At 52.5% G+C, this 21,597-nt stretch overlaps 1 protein-coding gene across 1 annotated transcript in view; it reads right to left on the bottom strand.

The window, feature by feature from the left end:
* SEC22A (SEC22 homolog A, vesicle trafficking protein) overlaps window positions 1-21,597 on the bottom strand; it is a 59,586-nt gene that overhangs the window by 18,079 nt on the left and 19,910 nt on the right. Inside the window, exons 3-4 of the mRNA XM_077449729.1 lie at window positions 5,171-5,334; window positions 2,696-2,875 (exon numbers count right to left, since the gene is read on the bottom strand). Of these exons, the coding sequence (XP_077305855.1) occupies window positions 2,696-2,875; window positions 5,171-5,334 (344 nt within the window). The remainder of the gene's footprint in view (window positions 1-2,695; window positions 2,876-5,170; window positions 5,335-21,597) is intronic.

Genomic DNA, 21,597 nt, shown 5'->3' with positions numbered 1-21,597 from the left:
AATGGGCACAGCGGGTATACAGACCCAAGAACTCAGCACAGGGATGGTGTGAACCCCTCATAATGGGCACAGCGGGTGTACAGACCCAGGAACTCAGCACAGGGATAATGTGAACAACTCATAATGGGCACAGCGGGTGTACAGACCCGGGAACTCAGCACAGGGATGGTGGGGATCCCTCATAATGGGCACAGCGGGTGTACAGACCCGGGAACTCAGCACAGGGATGGTGGGAACCCCTCATAATGGGCACAGCGGGTATACAGACCCAAGAACTCAGCACAGGGATGGTGGGAACCCCTCATAATGGGCACAGCGGGTGTACAGACCCAAGAACTCAGCACAGGGATGGTGGGAACCCCTCATAATGGGCACAGCGGGTGTACAGACCCGGGAACTCAGTATTTGTTACTAATGGCCTTTCCCCTGTTCAGAGCAGTGCTGATTATACAGAACTATCACAAGGGGTGAAAACTGTAGTCCCAGCAAGTGGCACTTCTGGTGCCACCTATACCAGTCTCTAAAAACTGGAAGACAATAGTCATGTGACAACTGGTAAAAAAATAAATAAAAAAATAGATTTTTGATTTAGTCGGCTTTCACACCAAGCTGCCCCGGGCGTCGGCGATAAAGCGACCAAAAGGGGGTTAAATCCGCCCGCAAAATGCTGGCGGAGTGGCGTTTTGCTGGCGGTATCGCATCGCTGCCTCCCTGATTTCAATGGGGAGCAGCGGTGGAGGGCGAGTTCATTGCTCCTTCACCGCTCCAAAGAAGCTGCTGGCAGGACTTTTTGTGACGTCCTGCCAGCGCACTGCTCCAGTGGGAAAGCCCCCGGCCTTTCACACTGTAGTGAATGGAGCTGCTTTTTTCAGGCGCTATTTTTAGTGCTGTAGCTCCTGAAAAACGCTGGCAGTGTGAAAGGGGTCTTACCTGTAAAAAAATGTCTTTGAGTTCATGATAGGACACAGGGCACTTCCTATTTATGTCTGCTTGGGTTATGCTGCTACCTTCAGGTGAGTGGCTACTGGACAAAAATAAGCAGAATTCCTGCCCAGGTATAACTTTTTCCAGCTCAGATAAGCCTCAGTTTTGTAGAAAGCAATGAGGAACATTGAAGCCAAAGAAGAAAGGGATCCCTGCAGAGCAAGGGAGCGGAATGACATCAGTGCTTGGGAAGGGGGGAGGGGGCGCATTGCTTCTATGACAAACTGAATAGGTTCCACAGCCGCTTTCATGTGCTGCTCTGCAATACCTGGTCTATTCCCTGGCGCACTCAGCATGGCTTCCACAGCCGCTTCCAGGCACTGCTCTGCAATACCTTACCACTTCCCTGGCGCACTCTGCATGGCTTCCACAGCCACTTCCAGGCACTGCTCTGCAATACCTTACCACTTCCCTGGCGCACTCTGCATGGCTTCCACAGCCACTTCCAGGCACTGCTCTGCAATACCTTACCACTTCCCTGGCGCACTCTGCATGGCTTCCACAGCCGCTTCCAGGCACTGCTCTGCAATACCTTACCACTTCCCTGGCGCACTCTGCATGGGTTCCACAGCCCCTTCCAGGCACTGCTCTGCAATACCTTACCACTTCCCTGGCGCACTCTGCATGGCTTCCACAGCCACTTCCAGGCACTGCTCTGCAATACCTTACCGCTTCCCTGGCGCACTCTGCATGGCTTCCACAGCTGTTTCCAGGCACTGCTCTGCAATACCTTTCCGCTTCCCTGGTGAACTCTGCATGGCTTCCACAGCCACTTCCAGGCACTGCTCTGCAATACCTTACCACTTCCCTGGCGCACTCTGCATGGCTTCCACAGCCACTTCCAGGCACTGCTCTGCAATACCTTACCGCTTCCCTGGCGCACTCTGCATGGCTTCCACAGCCACTTCCAGGCACTGCTCTGCAATACCTTACCACTTCCCTGGCGCACTCTGCATGGCTTCCACAGCCACTTCCAGGCACTGCTCTGCAATACCTTTCCGCTTCCCTGGTGAACTCTGCATGTTTTTAACAGCCACTTCCAGGCACTGCTCTGCAATACCTGGTCTCTTCCCTGGTGAACTCTGCACAGGGTTCCACAGCCGCTGCTCTGCAATACCTGCCCGCTTCCCTGGCACACTCTGCAGATGTTCACAGGACTATCGAATGTTCCCTTTATCCATTGTAATATGTGGGTGCATTTTTTTATTTCTACATGTGTTGGTAATAAATTTCTACATGGTGGCGCCCCCTGTTGTTTGAGTCTCTTTGCAGTGCACTATAGCGTATGCCTGTGTGAGGGCAATGCTTGCACAGGGGTACCCCTGCATCCCCATACAGACAGTTCCATTCATTTCAGTTGGGACGCAGTGGCTGCATGGACACAGCTGGTGCTCCAGATCTGACATCCATGCAAGTGCGGGTGCAGGGCCTTGAATGCAGACAATGTGCGTTCGGGGCGGCACCGCACCCACATGGCTGACAAACTTGTCTGTGCAGTCACTGCGTTCCAATTCACATCGGGACCTGCCTGCATGGGGATGCATGGAATGCCTGTAAATGCCCATTGGGGGGGCAAACACGGCCCTCGCATGGAGGTTCACTGTAGTACAACCATATGAACGAGGTCTGTGTGTATCCGGAGCGCCCGGGGGCCCCTATGAACACCTCATCCCCCGATATGGGGGCGTTACCTGTGAGTGGAGGTCCTTACCAATGCCTTTATATTCCAGATCCTTCCGATGGCGGACGCCATTCTCCATTCCGAGCTCCTGCGACGATACCTGGTACGGTGGCCGCAGGCGGATTTCCGTCTGCATGTCGGCGAGATTCATCTTGGTGGAGAGCGATCGCGGGTTATTGAACCGCTGCTTCGTCTTCTGTATGAAATTATCTGTCGGATGAGACGAAACGCATTAGGGAATGTCCGCTTTCATTAAATTACGTCCCACCTTTTCCGGCCGTCTTATATTATCGGCGCTGCACCCTGTCGGCGGCGATGGGCGCGTCGTTTATCACCCCGGCCATCTTCCCGCAGCAGAAAGTAATTTACCTTCTTCTAAACGCCTTACTTATCAGCCAGCCGCCTCTATAATTCGCCGCTGCTTGTTACCCGGCTCTCTATTTATTGGACTCACTTCGCAGTTTGTTACCAGTAAAAAAGGCCGCCGGCGCTCCATCGGGGCAGAGTCATGCGTTTTATGAGGTGTCAGCGCGCACAGCCGCTAAATCACGCCACAAAACATTTTATCTGCGCAGCAAAATGTCACTGAATGGAGCTCTAAGAATAGAGTGCCGGCTTTGTCTGGGCACAAAGGAGCGAGCGGGGGCGCCGAGTGTCCGGACACCGAAGGCGGCGAGGCGCTCGGAGCCGCGCACCAACAATCCCACAAGTGTCACTTAGGAAGGATACAAGCAAAAGGTTATCCGATTTATGGCCTCCCCTCCTGTCCTGTAGGTGTAGCGGCTCCTCTCCTGGACTGAAACGGCTTCCTTCCGATTTCACCGCACACTGTGAGCTTCTCACCATGTGCATTAGAAAATGCAGAGAAGCCCATTTTCCTGGCTGGAGGATGTGCAGCATCATCTAGCCCTTTCCTTCCCAGCCTGAGCCCCTGGCCCCGCCCCTTTCATTCACTGGATTTCGTTTCTTTCAATCATTGAGGCTCAGCATCACATGTGGGCGTTACCAGGGCCTGTCTAGAAACGCCCACTCCCCCAGACTGACATCCACCTATCAGGGCATTTCAATATTTGCATAACTTCTCCCAAGAACAAACCCAATGCTTGCATCAGGGCTGAGGAGATAGAGAGATGCAAAGTAACATTGTTTATAAACATCGTTCCGACAGGAGATAGAGAGATACAAAGTGACATTGTTTATAAACATTGTTCATACAGGAGATGGAGAGATACAAAGTAACATTGTTTATAAACATCGTTCAGACAGGAGATATAGATACAAAGTAACATTGTTTATAAACATCGTTCAGACAGGAGATAGAGAGATACAAAGTAACATTGTTTATAAACATCGATCAAACAGGAGATGGAGAGATACAAAGTAACATTGCTTATAAACATCGTTCAGACAGGAGATGGAGAGATACAAAGTAACATTGTTTATAAACATCGTTCAGACAGGAGATCGAGAAATACAAAGTAACATTGTTTATAAACATCGATCAAACAGGAGATCGAGAGATATAAAGTAACATTGCTTATAAACATCGTTAAGACAGGAGATAGAGAGATACAAAGTAAAATTGTTTATAAACATCGATCAGACAGGAGATGGAGAGATACAAAGTAACATTGTTTATAAACATTGTTCAGACAGGAGATGGAGAGATACAAAGTAACATTGTTTATAAACACCGATCAGATAGGAGATGGAGAGATACAAAGTAAAATTGTTTATAAACATCGTTCAGACAGGAGATAGAGAGATACAAAGTAACACTGTTTATAAAAAATTATCAGACGGCAAACAGGCAATGTTACTTTGCATCTCTCTATCTCCTGTCTGATCGATGTTTATAAACAATGTTACTTTGTATCTCTCTATCTCCTGTCTGATCAATGTTTATAAGCAATCCTTCTTTGTAGCTCTCCATCTCCTGCTTGACTAATATTTGTAAACAATGTTACTATGTATTTCTCTATCTCCTGTCTGATCAATGTTTATAACCAATCTTTCTTTGTATCTCTTAATCTCCTGCTTGATATTTGTAAACAATGTTACTATGTATCTCTCTCTCTTGTCTGAACCATGTTTACAAACAAAGTTTCTTTATATTTATCTCTTGTCCGAACGATGTTTATAAATAATTTTACTTTGCCTCTTCTGTCTGATCAAGGTTTATAAACAATGTTACTTTGTATCTATCTCCTGCCTGATCAGTGTTTATAAACAATCTTACTTTGTATCTATCTCTTGCTTGATTAATATTTGTAAACAATGTTACTTTGTATCTCTCCATCTCCTGTCTGATCAATGTTTATAAACAATGTTACTTTGTATCTCTCCATCTCCCATGTGATCAATGTTTATAAACAATGTTACTTTGTATCTCTCCATCTCTTGTCTGATCAATGTTTATAAACACTGCGTCTCTGTAGCGGTTGCCTGGTAATAACGACGTGCAGCGCCTGAAGAAGAGGAGAGCGTCGCCTCGCGGCCACTTACCGAACTCGATGAAGGAGTAGGGGCGGATGGCGGTGTTGATGTGAACCATCTCGTAGGTGGTGATGAACTCTTTCTGCAGCTCGTCCAGGAAGCAGAAGGCCAGGACGCTGGGGTAATTGTCCGAGCAGAGCATCGTGTAACTGACCCCCAGAGAGGTGATGAAGCTGCAAACAAACAAGACAGCTGATGAGCGACGTGCGGCCTTCCATCCCCCGAGCTCCGTGTACTGCCACGATCACGCATGACATCCCCCGAGCTCCGTGTACTGTCACAATCACGCATGACATCCCCCGAGCTCCGTGTACTGCCACGATCACGCATGACATCCCCGAGCACCGTGTACTGCCACGATCACGCAGGACATCCCCGAGCTCCGTGTACTGCCACAATCACGCATGACATCCCCGAGCACCGTGTACTGCCACGATCACGCAGGACATCCCCGAGCTCCGTGTACTGCCACAATCACGCATGACATCCCCGAGCACCGTGTACTGCCATGATCACACAGGACATCCCCGAGCTCCGTGTACTGCCACAATCACGCATGACATCCCCCGAGCTCCGTGTACTGCCACAATCACGCATGACATCCCCCGAGCTCCGTGTACTGCCACAATCACGCATGACATCCCCCGAGCTCCGTGTACTGCCACAATCACGCATGACATCCCCCGAGCTCCGTGTACTGTCACAATCACGCATGACATCCCCGAGCACCGTGTACTGCCACGATCACGCAGGACATCCCCGAGCTCCGTGTACTGCCACAATCACGCATGACATCCCCGAGCACCGTGTACTGCCACGATCACGCAGGACATCCCCGAGCTCCGTGTACTGCCACAATCACGCATGACATCCCCGAGCACCGTGTACTGCCATGATCACACAGGACATCCCCGAGCTCCGTGTACTGCCACAATCACGCATGACATCCCCCGAGCTCCGTGTACTGCCACAATCACGCATGACATCCCCCGAGCTCCGTGTACTGCCACAATCACGCATGACATCCCCCGAGCTCCGTGTACTGCCACAATCACGCATGACATCCCCCGAGCTCCGTGTACTGCCACAATCACGCATGACATCCCCCGAGCTCCGTGTACTGCCACGATCACGCATGACATCCCCCGAGCTCCGTGTACTGCCACGATCACGCATTGCATCCCCCGAGCTCCGTGTACTGCCACAATCACGCAGGACATCCCCCGAGCTCCGTGTACTGCCACGATCATGCATGACATCCCCTGAGCTCCGTGTATTGCCACAATAACGCAGGACATCCCCCGAGCTCCGTGTACTGCCACGATCATGCATGACATCCCCCGAGCTCCGTGTACTGCCACAATCACGCATGACCTCCCCCGAGCTCCGTGTACTGCCACGATCATGCATGACATCCCCCGAGCTCCGTGTACTGCCACAATCACGCATGACATCCCCCGAGCTCCGTGTACTGCCACGATCATGCATGACATCCCCCGAGCTCCGTGTACTGCCACAATCACGCATGACCTCCCCCGAGCTCCGTGTACTGCCACAATCACGCATGACATCCCCCGAGCTCCGTGTACTGCCACAATCACGCAGGACATCCCCGAGCTCCGTGTACTGCCACAATCACGCATGACATCCCCGAGCACCGTGTACTGCCATGATCACACAGGACATCCCCGAGCTCCGTGTACTGCCACAATCACGCATGACATCCCCCGAGCTCCGTGTACTGCCACAATCACGCATGACATCCCCCGAGCTCCGTGTACTGCCACAATCACGCATGACATCCCCCGAGCTCCGTGTACTGCCACAATCACGCATGACATCCCCCGAGCTCCGTGTACTGTCACAATCACGCATGACATCCCCGAGCACCGTGTACTGCCACGATCACGCAGGACATCCCCGAGCTCCGTGTACTGCCACAATCACGCATGACATCCCCGAGCACCGTGTACTGCCACGATCACGCAGGACATCCCCGAGCTCCGTGTACTGCCACAATCACGCATGACATCCCCGAGCACCGTGTACTGCCATGATCACACAGGACATCCCCGAGCTCCGTGTACTGCCACAATCACGCATGACATCCCCCGAGCTCCGTGTACTGCCACAATCACGCATGACATCCCCCGAGCTCCGTGTACTGCCACAATCACGCATGACATCCCCCGAGCTCCGTGTACTGCCACAATCACGCATGACATCCCCCGAGCTCCGTGTACTGCCACAATCACGCATGACATCCCCCGAGCTCCGTGTACTGCCACGATCACGCATGACATCCCCCGAGCTCCGTGTACTGCCACGATCACGCATTGCATCCCCCGAGCTCCGTGTACTGCCACAATCACGCAGGACATCCCCCGAGCTCCGTGTACTGCCACGATCATGCATGACATCCCCTGAGCTCCGTGTATTGCCACAATAACGCAGGACATCCCCCGAGCTCCGTGTACTGCCACGATCATGCATGACATCCCCCGAGCTCCGTGTACTGCCACAATCACGCATGACCTCCCCCGAGCTCCGTGTACTGCCACGATCATGCATGACATCCCCCGAGCTCCGTGTACTGCCACAATCACGCATGACATCCCCCGAGCTCCGTGTACTGCCACGATCATGCATGACATCCCCCGAGCTCCGTGTACTGCCACAATCACGCATGACCTCCCCCGAGCTCCGTGTACTGCCACAATCACGCATGACATCCCCCGAGCTCCGTGTACTGCCACAATCACGCAGGACATCCCCCGAGCTCCGTGTACTGCCACGATCACGCATGACATCCCCTGAGCTCCGTGTACTGCCACGATCATGCATGACATCCCCCGAGCTCCGTGTACTGCCACAATCACGCATGACATCCCCCGAGCTCCGTGTACTGCCACGATCATGCATGACATCCCCCGAGCTCCGTGTACTGCCACAATCACGCATGACCTCCCCCGAGCTCCGTGTACTGCCACAATCACGCATGACATCCCCCGAGCTCCGTGTACTGCCACAATCACGCAGGACATCCCCCGAGCTCCGTGTACTGCCACGATCACGCATGACATCCCCTGAGCTCCGTGTACTGCCACGATCATGCATGACATCCCCCGAGCTCCGTGTACTGCCACAATCACGCATGACCTCCCCCGAGCACCGTGTACTGCCACGATCACGCAGGACATCCCCGAGCTCCGTGTACTGCCACAATCACGCATGACATCCCCGAGCACCGTGTACTGCCACGATCACGCAGGACATCCCCGAGCTCCGTGTACTGCCACAATCACGCATGACATCCCCGAGCACCGTGTACTGCCATGATCACACAGGACATCCCCGAGCTCCGTGTACTGCCACAATCACGCATGACATCCCCCGAGCTCCGTGTACTGCCACAATCACGCATGACATCCCCCGAGCTCCGTGTACTGCCACAATCACGCATGACATCCCCCGAGCTCCGTGTACTGCCACAATCACGCATGACATCCCCCGAGCTCCGTGTACTGCCACAATCACGCATGACATCCCCCGAGCTCCGTGTACTGCCACGATCACGCATGACATCCCCCGAGCTCCGTGTACTGCCACGATCACGCATTGCATCCCCCGAGCTCCGTGTACTGCCACAATCACGCAGGACATCCCCCGAGCTCCGTGTACTGCCACGATCATGCATGACATCCCCTGAGCTCCGTGTATTGCCACAATAACGCAGGACATCCCCCGAGCTCCGTGTACTGCCACGATCATGCATGACATCCCCCGAGCTCCGTGTACTGCCACAATCACGCATGACCTCCCCCGAGCTCCGTGTACTGCCACGATCATGCATGACATCCCCCGAGCTCCGTGTACTGCCACAATCACGCATGACATCCCCCGAGCTCCGTGTACTGCCACGATCATGCATGACATCCCCCGAGCTCCGTGTACTGCCACAATCACGCATGACCTCCCCCGAGCTCCGTGTACTGCCACAATCACGCAGGACATCCCCCGAGCTCCGTGTACTGCCACGATCACGCATGACATCCCCTGAGCTCCGTGTACTGCCACGATCATGCATGACATCCCCCGAGCTCCGTGTACTGCCACAATCACGCATGACCTCCCCCGAGCTCCGTGTACTGCCACGATCATGCATGACATCCCCCGAGCTCCGTGTACTGCCACAATCACGCATGACCTCCCCCGAGCTCCGTGTACTGCCACGATCACGCATGACATCCCGGGAACTGGAGACCCCCCCCCCCCGAGGTCTCCTTATAGCAGGGGGTCTCAAACTAAACGGCCCTCCAGCTGGTGCCAAACTACAAGTCCCATGAGGCATTGCAAGGCTGACAGTTACAAGTCTGACTACCCCAGGCAGAGGCATGATGGGACTTGTAGTTCCGCAGCAGCTGGAGGGCGGCCAGTTTGAGACCCCCTTCTTATATTTCATGGATTTGTGATCCTAGAAGTCTGGCAGTGGGGGAAATATAGAGAATCTGAATACCGGACTGGCGGCCTCTACAAGCCTTACGTATATAAACCGGCATGGTAGTCACACGTTTAACCCCTTCACCTCCGGTAAAGGATTTTACCCCCCCCCCTTCATGACCAGGCCATTATTTGCTTGTTCAGCACTGCGTTACTCTAAAAAGGAAGTAAATCCTGATGGCTTTACTTCCTCTTTGTCTCCCTGCAAAGGTAAAGCATAATGGGCTACTGTGCATCGAATCGCATCACATCGCATAGTAGTCCATTATGTGTCACTTACCTGACACAGGAGCCAGCGAAGTCGCCGCTGTCCCCTGTAGTCCGGAGCGCCCATCTTTTTTCCGGGTATCGCTGCTCCGGCCACTCACAGCACCGGAGCAGCGATGACGTCACTCCAGCACATGCGCACGGGAGCCGCCACGAATGGTTTATCGCCGTTAGCAGCGACATGTCGCTAACAACGATAGTGCGCCTGCGCACCCTTGTCTACGGCGCATGCAACGTAGACAGCGGTGCCTGTCTTTTTGTAAATATCTCCTAAACCGTGTAGGTTTAGGAGACATTTCTTGGACCTACAGGTAAGCCGTAATCTAGGACTAAATCTAGGCTTACCTGTAGATCAAAGTGGTTTGTAAGGGTTTACAGCCACTTTAACTGGTAGTTGCGCGATCATGCAACACCGCACCCAAATGTAATTTATATCTTCACACAAATAGGGCTTTTTTTTGGTGGTATTTGATCACCTCCGAAGTTATTTGTGGGTTTTTTTTTTCTTTGCATCCCGAACAATTTTCCTGGCAGTTGTGGCTGAAATTTTAGTTGGTCTACCTGACCGTGGTTTGGTTTCACCAGAACCCCTCATTTTCCACTTCTTGGTTAGAGTTTGAACGCTCCTGATTGGCATTCTCAATTCCCTTGGATATCTTTTTATATCCCTTTTCTGTTTTATACGGTTCAACTTCCTTTTGCCGCAGATCCTTTGGCAATTCTTTTGCTTTCCCCAATGACTCAGAATCCAGAAACCTCAGTGCAGCACTGGATGGAAGATGCAAGGGTCTGTCAGGAGTCCAGAAACTCATTGACCTTTTAATACTTTGTAGAGCCGCCTTTTGCTGCGATTACAGCTGCAAGTCGCTTGGGGTGTCTCTATCAGTTTTGCACATGGAGAGACTGAAATTCTTGCCCATTCTTCCTTGCAAAACAGCTGGAGCTCAGTGAGGTTGGATGGAGAGCGTTTGTGAACAGCAGTTTTCAGCTCTTTCCACAGATTCTCGATTGGATTCAGGTCTGGACTTTGACCTGGCCATTCTAACACCTGGATACGTTTATTTGTGAACCATTCCTTTGTAGATTTTGCTGTATGTTTGGGATCATTGTCTTGTTGGAAGATAAATCTCCGTCCCAGTTTCAGGTCTTTTGCAGACTCCAACAGGTTTTCATCCAGAATGGTCCTGTATTTGGCTGCATCCATCTTCCCCTCAATTTTAACCATCTTCCCTGTCCCTGCTGAAGAAAAGCAGGCCCAAACCATGATGCTGCCACCACCATGTGTGACAGTGGGGATGGTGTGTTGAGGGTGATGAGCTGTGTTGCTTTTACGCCAAACATATCGTTTTGCATTGTGGGCAAAAAGTTGGATTTTGGTTTCATGTGACCAGAGCACCTTCTTCCACATGTTTGGTGCGTCTCCCAGGTGGCTTGTGGCAAACTTTAGACGAGACTTTTTATGGATATCTTTGAGAAATGGCTTTCTTCTTGCCACTCTTCCATAAAGGCCAGATTTGTGCAGTGTACGACTGATTGTTGTCCTATGGACAGACTCTCCCACCTCAGCTGTAGTTCTCTGCAGTTCATCCAGAGTGATCATGGGCCTCTTGGCTGCATCTCTGATCAGTCTTCTCCTTGTCTGAGCTGAAAGTTTAGAGGGACGGCCAGGTCTTGGTAGATTTGCAGTGGTCTGATACTCCTTCCATTTCAAAATGATCTCTTGCACAGTGCTCCTTGGGATGTTTAAAGCTTGGGAAATCTTTTTGTATCCAAATCCGGCTTTAAACTTCTCCACAACAGTATTACGGACCTGCCTGGTGTGTTCCTTGGTCTTCATGATGCTCTCTGCGCTTTCAACAGAACCCTGAGCCTATCACAGAGCAGGTGCATTTATACAGAGACTTGATTACACACAGGTGGATTCTATTTATCACCATCAGTCATTTAGGACAACATTGGATCATTCAGAGATCCTCGCTGAACTTCTGGAGTGAGTTTGCTGCACTGAAAGTAAAGGGGCCGAATCATTTTGCACGCACCACTTTTCAGTTTTTTATTAGTTAAAAAAGTTTCAAAAATCCAATAGATTTCGTTCCACTTCACAATTGTGTCCCACTTGTTGGTGATTCTGCAGAAAAAATTAAAATTTTATATCTTTATGTTTGAAGCCTGAAATGTGGCAAAAGGTTGAAAAGTTCAAGGGGGCCGAATACTTTCGCAAGGCACTGTATTTACTGCTGCTCATGGGCTCCTCATAACGTCGTGCCCCGGGCCTCCGACAGTCATAGAGGTGACTGGTGACCATCTGGTCAACAGAAATCTCTATGCTTATCATCCGGCGGCGGGCGATTCTTTCTCCAGGCCCCCGATGGCACGGGACACAGCCCAGAGAAGCACCGGATGGCAGCGGGGGACGTCCCCGTCGCCTATAAGAACAATCAAGTGGCGGAAATGGCGCTATGATCGTTCTTATCGTGCACAGAATCGCCGGCGGGAAAGATTGATATCTGAATGATACCTGTAGCTATAGGCATCATTCAGACATCACCGCACAAACTAGAGGATGTCATTTTACTGTGGCCGGGTAGGGAAGTGGTTAAATCCTCCTACATAAGTTGCACCTGTTTATCTACAATTTTCTCTTCTCTACAGCCAAAGTCCATCATTTATACAGCTTATCTGAGCTTTCAGAAGAAAGGGAGGGAGCTGAAGTTAAATCAGTGAGGAGGCTTCACTTTGCAAAGAACACCCAATCACGTGTAAGGGAAAAAAAAAAACAGCATTTTTGCTTGCACATGATTGGATGATTGAAGTCCGCAGAGCTTCCCCTCATTTACAATGCTCTGTAGTAACTTGAGTGCACAGTCTATTTGTCTTTAGCAATTCAACCGCATTGTGACCTTTATAACTGTCTGGACGAATGCTTCACATAAAGTGTAGTTTCCCTTTAAGGAATGCAGAGAGCTCATTTCTAGTATGCATTAGATGTGCATTAATATTGTAGATCACATTAGGGGTGTACAATGTATCGACCACGACATTCAACGTTCGCTTCGATTTCAGTGTAAGGCACAAAAAATGCTTCGCTCAGCATCTGTGTGTGTGGCAGTACGATCGTATGATGTCTGGAGAGGAGCTCAAGGAGAGTTTATTATTCCATCTAATCCACAGCCAACCTTTACCCTCCCCCACCAATCAATCTGCCTTATTTCTTCTGAGGTCAGGATTCCCGATTCATATACTATATGGCCAAAAGTATGTGATCACCTAAACATCACATCTATATGAGCTTGTTGGACATTTCATTCCAAAGACCATGGCCATTGTTATGGAGCTGCTCCCCTCCACCAAATACCACTAATATGGGGTTGCTCCCCTCCCCCCAGTGACCATTAATATGGAGTTTCTCCCCTCCACCCATGGCTATTAATATTGAGTTGGTCCCCTCCACCCATGGCCATCAATATGGAGTTTTTTTCCCACCACCCATGGCCATTAATATGGAGTTGCTCCCCTCCACCCATGGCCATTATTATAGTGTTGCTCCCCTCCCCTATTAATATCGAGTTGGTCCCCTCCACCCATGGCCATCAATATGGAGTTTTTTCCCTCCACCCATGGCCATCAATATGGAGTTTCTTCCCACCACCCATGGCCATTAATATGGAGTTGCTCCCTTCCACCCAAGGCTATTACTATGGGGTTGCACCCCTCCACCCATGGCCATTATTATAGTGTTGCTCCCCTCCCCTATTAATATGGAGTTGGTCCCCTCCACCCATGGCCATCAATATGGAGTTGGTCCCCTCCACCAATGGCTATCAATATCAAGTTGCTCGCCTCCACCCATGGCCATTAATATGGAGTTGTTCCCCGCCACCCATGGCTATTAATATGGAGTTGGTCCCCTCCACCCATGGTCATTGATATGGAGTTTTTTCCCTCCACCCATGACCATTAATATGGATTTTCTCCCCTCCACCCATGGTCATTGATATGGAGTTTCTCTCCTCCACCCATGTCCATTATTATGGAGTTGCTCCCTTCCACCCAAGGCTATTACTATGGGGTTGTACCGCTGCACCCGTGGCCATTATTATAGTGTTGCTCCCCTCCGCCCATGGCCATTCATATGGAGTTGCTCCCCTCCACCCATGGCCACTAATATGGAGTTGCTCCCCTCCACCCATGGCCATTAATATGGAGTTGCTCCCCTCCCCCCATGGCCACCAATATGGAGTTGCTCCCCTCCACCCATGGCCATTCATACGGAGTTGCTCCCCGCCACCCATGGCCACTAATATGGAGTTGCTCCTCTCCACCCATGGCCATTCATATGGAGTCGCTGCCCTCCTGCTCCATAGCCATTATTATGGAGCTGCCCCCTCCACCTTAACCATTATTATGGCGTTGCCTCCCCCCTCCCCCGGCCATTAATATGGAGTCCCCCCCCCTTCCATGGCCATTAATATTGAATTGCCCCCTTCCCCCATGGCCACAAACACATTAATGCCTCTTGTTCCAATATTGGAAGAGCAGTAATTTGGGAGTTATTAATATCCGACTGCTCTGGGTAACATATGAATTTTTTGCGCACATTAAAAAAAAAAAAAAATCAACCTTAGGCATAAATGGGTTAAAATAAAGTTGCCCCCTTTGTGGCTATACCATTCTCTATTCTTATGGTAAAAGAAAGCTCCATTTCTGTGAAAAAAAATGCTACAAATGTAGTTTGGGTACAGTGTTGTATGACCGCGCAATTGTCATTCAAAATGTGAGAGCGCTGAAAGCTGAAAATTGGCCTGGGCAGGAAGGGGGTAATAGTGCGCGGTATTGAAGGGGGTTAAACAGTGAACGTTTCGTATCACTTTAATCAGAGGTTTGAATTGCACACACCGGAGGTCTCCATACTGAACCCGCCTTTAATACCCCGATAGATCGCGTGCCGCAGTAGAGCACAAGGCATACGGAATTGTGATGTCCTTGTGTGCCCAACAAAGGACAGAAATAATGCCACTCAGTGATGAGCGATCGGAAAACTTTAAAACGTTCTTATTTTTAATTAAGCCGGATTTTATTTCATCTCCACTCTAATCATTAAATGGAGCAATAACTCTGTAATTGTTCAAAATGGAGAAATATCTGTTTTAATTAAAGGGATGAAAACTAATGAAATTATTTACAATCAACAATCCTTCTTACGAAATCAATAAAAAAAGCTTTTCTACAAAATACCAACTCAGGCCAACCAGAAACCAGAGAGCAATGATCTCCCCGGAGGGAGGCGTATGATGGCGGTGCACCGGGGGCGGGGGGAGGGTCGCACACAGAAGGACGCGGTCTTCGATGGCGGTGTATTGGGGGGCAGGGCGCACAGAAGGACATGCTCTTCGATGGCGGTGTACCGGGGGGCGAGGGGAGTCGCACACAGAAGGACGCACTCTTCGATGGTGGTGCATTGGGGGGCAGGGCGCACAGAAGGACATGCTCTTAGATGGCGATATATCGGGGGCGAAGGGAGTCGCACAGAAGGACGCGATCTTCAATGGCGGTGTACTGGGGCGAGGGGAGTTGCACAGAAGGACGCGCTCTTCGAGGGCGATGCACCGGGGGTGAGGGGAGTCGCACAGAAGGACACACTCTTCGATGGCGGTGTACCGGGGGTGAGGGGAGTCGCACAGAAGGACGCACTCTTCGATGGCGGTGTACCGGAGGTGAGGGGAGTCGCACAGAAGGACGCCCTCTTCGATGGCGGTGTACCGGGGGTGAGGGGAGTCGCACAGAAGGACGCACTCTTCGATGGCGGTGTACCGGAGGTGAGGGGAGTCGCACAGAAGGACGCCCTCTTCGAGGGCGATGCACCGGGGGCGAGGGGTGTCGCACAGAAGGACGCACTCTTCGATGGCGGTGTACCGGAGGTGAGGGGAGTCGCACAGAAGGACGCCCTCTTCGAGGGCGATGCACCGGGGGTGAGGGGTGTCGCACAGAAGGACGCACTCTTCGATGGCGGTGTACTGGGGCGGGGGGAGTCGCACAGAAGGACGCGCTCTTCGGTGGCGGTGTACCGGGGGTGAGGGGAGTCGCACAGAAGGATGCGCTCTTCGATGGCGATGCACCGGGGGTGAGGGGAGTCGCACAGAAGGACGCACTCTTCGATGGCGGTGTACTGGGGCGAGGGGAGTTGCACAGAAGGAGGTGCTCTTCGGTGGCGGTGTACTGGGGCGAGAGGAGTCGCACAGAAGGACGCACTCTTCAATGGCGGTGTACTGGGGCGGGGGGAGTCGCACAGAAGGACGCGCTCTTCAATGGCGGTGTACTGGGGCAAGGGGAGTTACACAGAAGGACGCGCTCTTCAATGGCGGTGTACTGGGGCAAGGGGAGTCGCACAGAAGGACGCGCTCTTCAATGGCGGTGTACTGGGGCGGGGGGAGTCGCACAGAAGGACGCGCTCTTCAATGGCGGTGTACTGGGGCAAGGGGAGTTACACAGAAGGACGCGCTCTTCAATGGCGGTGTACTGGGGCAAGGGGAGTCGCACAGAAGGACGCGTTCTTCGATGGCGGTGTACTGGGGGTGAGAGGAGTCGCACAGAAGGATGCACTCTTTGATGGCGGTGTACTGGGGTAAGGGGAGTCGCACAGGATGCGCTCTTCGATGGCGGTGTACCGGGGGTGAGGGGAGTCGCACAGAAGGACGCGCTCTTCAATGGCGGTGTACCGGGGGCGAGGGCAATCACAGAGAAGGACGCACTCTTCAATGGTGGTGTACTGGGGGTGAGAGGAGTCGCACAGAAGGATGCACTCTTTGATGGCGGTGTACTGGGGTAAGGGGAGTCGCACAGGATGCGCTCTTCGATGGCGGTGTACCGGGGGCGAGGGGAGTCGCACAGAAGGACGCGCTCTTCAATGGCAGTGTACTGGGGGCGAGGGGAGTCGCACAGAAGGAGGCGCTCTTCAATGGCAGTGTACTGGGGGCGAGGTGAGTCGCACAGAAGGAGGCGCTCTTCGATAGCGGTGTACCGGGGGCGAGGGCAATCACAGAGAAGGACGCACTCTTCAATGGCGGTGTACTGGGGGTGAGAGGAGTCGCACAGAAGGACGCGCTCTTCAATGGCAGTCTACCGGGGGGGCGAGGGGAGTCGCACAGAAGGACGCACTCTTCGATGGCAGTGTACTGGGGGCGAGGGGAGTCGCACAGGAGGACGCGCTCTTCGATGGTGGTGTACCGGGGGGCGAGGGGAGTCGCACAGAAGGACGCTCTCTTCGATGGCAGTTTACTGGGGGCGAGGGGAGTCGCACAGGAGGACGCGCTCTTCGATGGTGGTGTACCGGGGGCGAGGAGAGTCGCACAGAAGGACGCGCTCTTCTAATGTGGCACGGTGACAAACACTCGCCCCGTAATAACTGGCTGCGGATAGAAGTCTCTCAATAGTGACTTCAGAGAACCGGTAATGCTGGATAATTATATTTCATGGTATTCTCTGCGTCCGATCGATGTACTATACCGTCGCTCCACCGAATGTAAATGTAATGTCCTTGTCACACGTCGCCTCTCGTCACCTTTGTGTCAGATCGCGCCACAGTCCTGACACGAAAACGCACTTCAATGTAGCGTTACGTCCCACAAATCAACATGAGGTTTATGGGAGGCACACAGTGCTTGTCAGATACTAAAACAGAGAAAAGCAGAGAACACGAAGAGCCCGTTCACACCAGTGTGCTGCGATAACGGGCGTTTCATGCGTTGGTACAATGTGCCATCCTTCATACTGAATGGGTCCCTAACACACGTGTTGCAGGGGAAGGAGGGTGACCCCAGGAAGTCGCACATCTATGGTGTCTTTCAGAGATGAGTAGAGTGGCAACCTCAGCCTGGACTCCAACCAGGCCACGCCCCAAATGTATTTTTTCACGCCCCCCTGGAGCTTAGTCATGAAGATCATGAGAACACATGCGTTGCAACTCACCTAAACAAGCAGTAGTGCGCTGGGGTGCTGCAGCCTTTGCTGCGTTTCCTACAGTGATCAGTATTACTGACACAGACTGGTGGGGCTAGTGATCAGGAAAACTGTCTGGCTGCTCCAATGACGCTGTATGACATCAGACCAGCCAGGTCACCTCCACACCAGTCCCAGTGTCACCAGACCAGACAGTCACAGTGTCCGTGGTCACCTCCCCACCAGTCCCAGTGTCACCAGACCAGACAGTCAGTGTCCGTGGTCACCTTCACACCAGTCCCAGTGTCACCAGACCAGACAGTCACAGTATCCATGGTCACCTCCATACCAAGTCCTAGTGTCCGTGGTCACCTCCACACCAAGTCCCAGTGTCACCAGACCAGACAGTCACAGTATCCATGGTCACCTCCATACCAAGTCCTAGTGTCCGTGGTCACCTCCACACCAGTCCCAGTGTCACCAGACCAGCCAGTCACAGTGTCCGTGGTCACCTCCACACCAGTCCCAGTGTCACCAGACCAGACAGTCACAGTGTCCGTGGTCACCTCCATACCAAGTCCTAGTGTCCGTGGTCACCTCCATACCAAGTCCTAGTGTCCGTGGTCACCTTCATACCAAGTCCCAGTGTCACCAGACCAGCCAGTCACAGTGTCCGTGGTCACCTCCGCACCAGTCCCAGTGTCACCAGACCAGCCAGTCACAGTGTCCGTGGTCACCTCCACACCAGTCCCAGTGTCACCAGACCAGCCAGTCACAGTGTCCGTGGTCACCTCCCCACCAGTCACAGTGTCACCAGACCAGACAGTCACAGTGTCCGTGGTCACCTCCATACCAAGTCCCAGTGTCACCAGACCAGCCAGTCCCAGTGTCCGTGGTCACCTCCATACCAAGTCCCAGTGTCACCAGACCAGCCAGTCCCAGTGTCCGTGGTCACCTCCACACCAAGTCCCATTGTCACCAAACCAGTCAGTCCCAGTGTCCGTGGTCACCTCCATACCAAGTCCCAGTGTCCGTGGTCACCTCCACACCAGTCCCAGTTTTACCAGACCAGCCAGTCCCAGTGTCCGTGGTCACCTCCACACCAGTCCCAGTGTCACCAGACCAGCCAGTCAGTGTCCGTGGTCACCTCCATACCAGTCCCAGTGTCACCAGACCAGCCAGTCAGTGTCCGTGGTCACCTCCATACCAGTCCCAGTGTCACTAGACCAGACAGTCACAGTATCCATGGTCACCTCCATACCAAGTCCTAGTGTCTGTGGTCACCTCCACACCAAATCCCAGTGTCCGTGGTCACCTCCATACCAAGTTCCAGTGTCACCAGACCAGCCAGTCCCAGTGTCCGTGGTCACCTCCATACCAAGTCCCAGTGTCCGTGGTCACCTCCACACCAGTCCCAGTGTCCGTGGTCACCTCCACACCAACTCCCAGTGTCACCAGACCAGAAAGTCACAGTGTCTGTGGTCACCTCCACACCAGTCCCAGTGTCAACAGACCAGCCAGTCTCAGTATCTGTGGTCACCTCCACACCAGTGCCGTGTCAGTTTTTGCTCCATTGTGGTGTGTTAGGAATCCTATTCAAATGATGCATGTTAATGCAGGCGTGTTCATCACACCTCGGCAGCACAGACAAGTGTGCATGGGATTTAACTACCTGTGGCCTGGCCACTGCATTAAAACAGCTGGGCGCCTGCTCTCTGAGGGCGGGAACACACATTAAAACATCCTCCTGCTCTCCGCACCTGAGTGCTCCCTCTAGGGGGCGCAGTTACATGCACGGCAGATCACAGATCAATGAAGTTGGCCCTCTACCATGTGATCCCTGCAACAATCACATTGATCGCATTTTCTGGGTTTCCACCTCCACACCAGTACAGAGACCGTTAATGCTGGCGTGTTCTGCAGGCGTGTTCATCACATCTCAGCAGCACAGGTTGGGGTGCATGGGCTTTAACTACCCGCTGCCTGGCCACTGCACTGAAACAGCTGGACGGCTGCTTCCTGAAGGCGGGAAGGCATATTAAAACATAGCAGATCTTAGATTAGGGTACAGGGCCAATGAAGTTGGCTCTGTACCATGTGATCCCTGCGATTGGTCACCAATCACACTTGTAAACAAAGGCTGCGTTCGTATTGGTACTGTAGGTAGCAAACGTGTGAAAAAAAATAAAAAAAATGGCAGTCACTGGAGCAGTACACTGTCACTATGCTGACACAGACTGGCGGGGCAAGTGATCAGGAACAGTCTGACTGAGATGGGGGTGGGGGAACCCGCATCGACTAATTACCCCCCCTCCCCCCCCACACCCTTATGGGAGGCTTTTTCTGTTTTTCACATTAAAATAATTTTACGCTATCATAAATGTATGTATAGTGCCGCGCTGTCATTACTGACACAATGTTATTTAATGAAGGGCAGAATTTATTCGGTTTATGTTACAATTTATAATTTGGGTTCTGTAATACTTGTGTTGGTGGGATTTATTAGAGCTGTTATGGTTTGCGCTTGCCTTGGGTAATATTTTATTGGTAATAGACGACTTTCACATGTAATGAACGCGCGGCACTATACATACATTTACGATAGCGTAAAATCAATTATTTTATTTAAAAAAACAGAAAAAACCTCCCATAAGGAGGGGGGGGGGGGGGGGGTAATTAGGCGATGCGGGTTCCCCCACCTCCATCCACCATAGGGATCAATAAGCGTTAGGGATCAAATATTTCTGATGTTTGCTGCAGCCGGTCGGATTTCCAGCAGAACGGATTCGAGGAGGAAAGGACGCCGCCCCCTTTTCACATGTCACATCCTCCAATCACAGTGTGACTTCCCTTCCTGCCTGCAAAATGAGCAAAGAAGAGGAGCCCCCCCCCCCCGAGCAGAGCAATGGAGAGGAGACCCCGAGCAGAGCAATGGAGAGGGGACCCCGAGCAGAGCAATGCAGAGGAGACCCTGAGCAGAGCAATGGAGAGGGGACCCCGAGCAGAGAAATGGAGAGGGGACCCCGAGCAGAGCAATGGAGAGGGGACCCCGAGCAGAGCAATGGAGAGGAGACCCCGAGCAGAGCAATGGAGAGGGGACCCCGAGCAGAGCAATGGAGAGGGGACCCCGAGCAGAGCAATGGAGAGGGGACCCCGAGCAGAGCAATGCAGAGGAGACCCTGAGCAGAGTAATGGAGGGGAGACCCCCGAGCAGAGCAATGGAGAGGAGACCCCGAGCAGAGCAATGGAGAGGAGACCCCGAGCAGAGCAATGGAGAGGAGACCCCGAGCAGAGCAATGGAGAGGAGACCCCGAGCAGAGCAATGCAGAGGAGTCCCCGAGCAGAGCAATGCAGAGGAGACCCCGAGCAGAGCAATGCAGAGGAGACCCCGAGCAGAGCAATGCAGAAGAGACCCCGAGCAGAGCAATGGAGAAGAGACCCCGAGCAGAGCAATGGAGAAGAGACCCCGAGCAGAGCAATGCAGAGGAGTCCCCGAGCAGAGCAATGCAGAGGAGACCCCGAGCAGAGCAATGCAGAAGAGACCCCGAGCAGAGCAATGCAGAAGAGACCCCGAGCAGAGCAATGGAGAAGAGACCCCGAGCAGAGCAATGGAGAAGAGACCCCGAGCAGAGCAATGGAGAGGAGACTACGAGCAGAGCAATGGAGAGGAGACTCCGAGCAGAGCAATGGAGAGGAGACTCCGAGCAGAGCAATGGAGAGGAGACCCCGAGCAG

This window comes from Lithobates pipiens, unplaced genomic scaffold, assembly GCF_037356315.1.
Source record: "Lithobates pipiens isolate NorthernLeopardFrog02 unplaced genomic scaffold, aLitPip1_a1.2 Scaffold_22, whole genome shotgun sequence".
Classification (NCBI taxonomy): Eukaryota; Metazoa; Chordata; class Amphibia; order Anura; family Ranidae; genus Lithobates; species Lithobates pipiens.
Note: the sequence above shows the minus strand (reverse complement) of the source record. Positions and strands in the feature narration are given on the sequence as shown.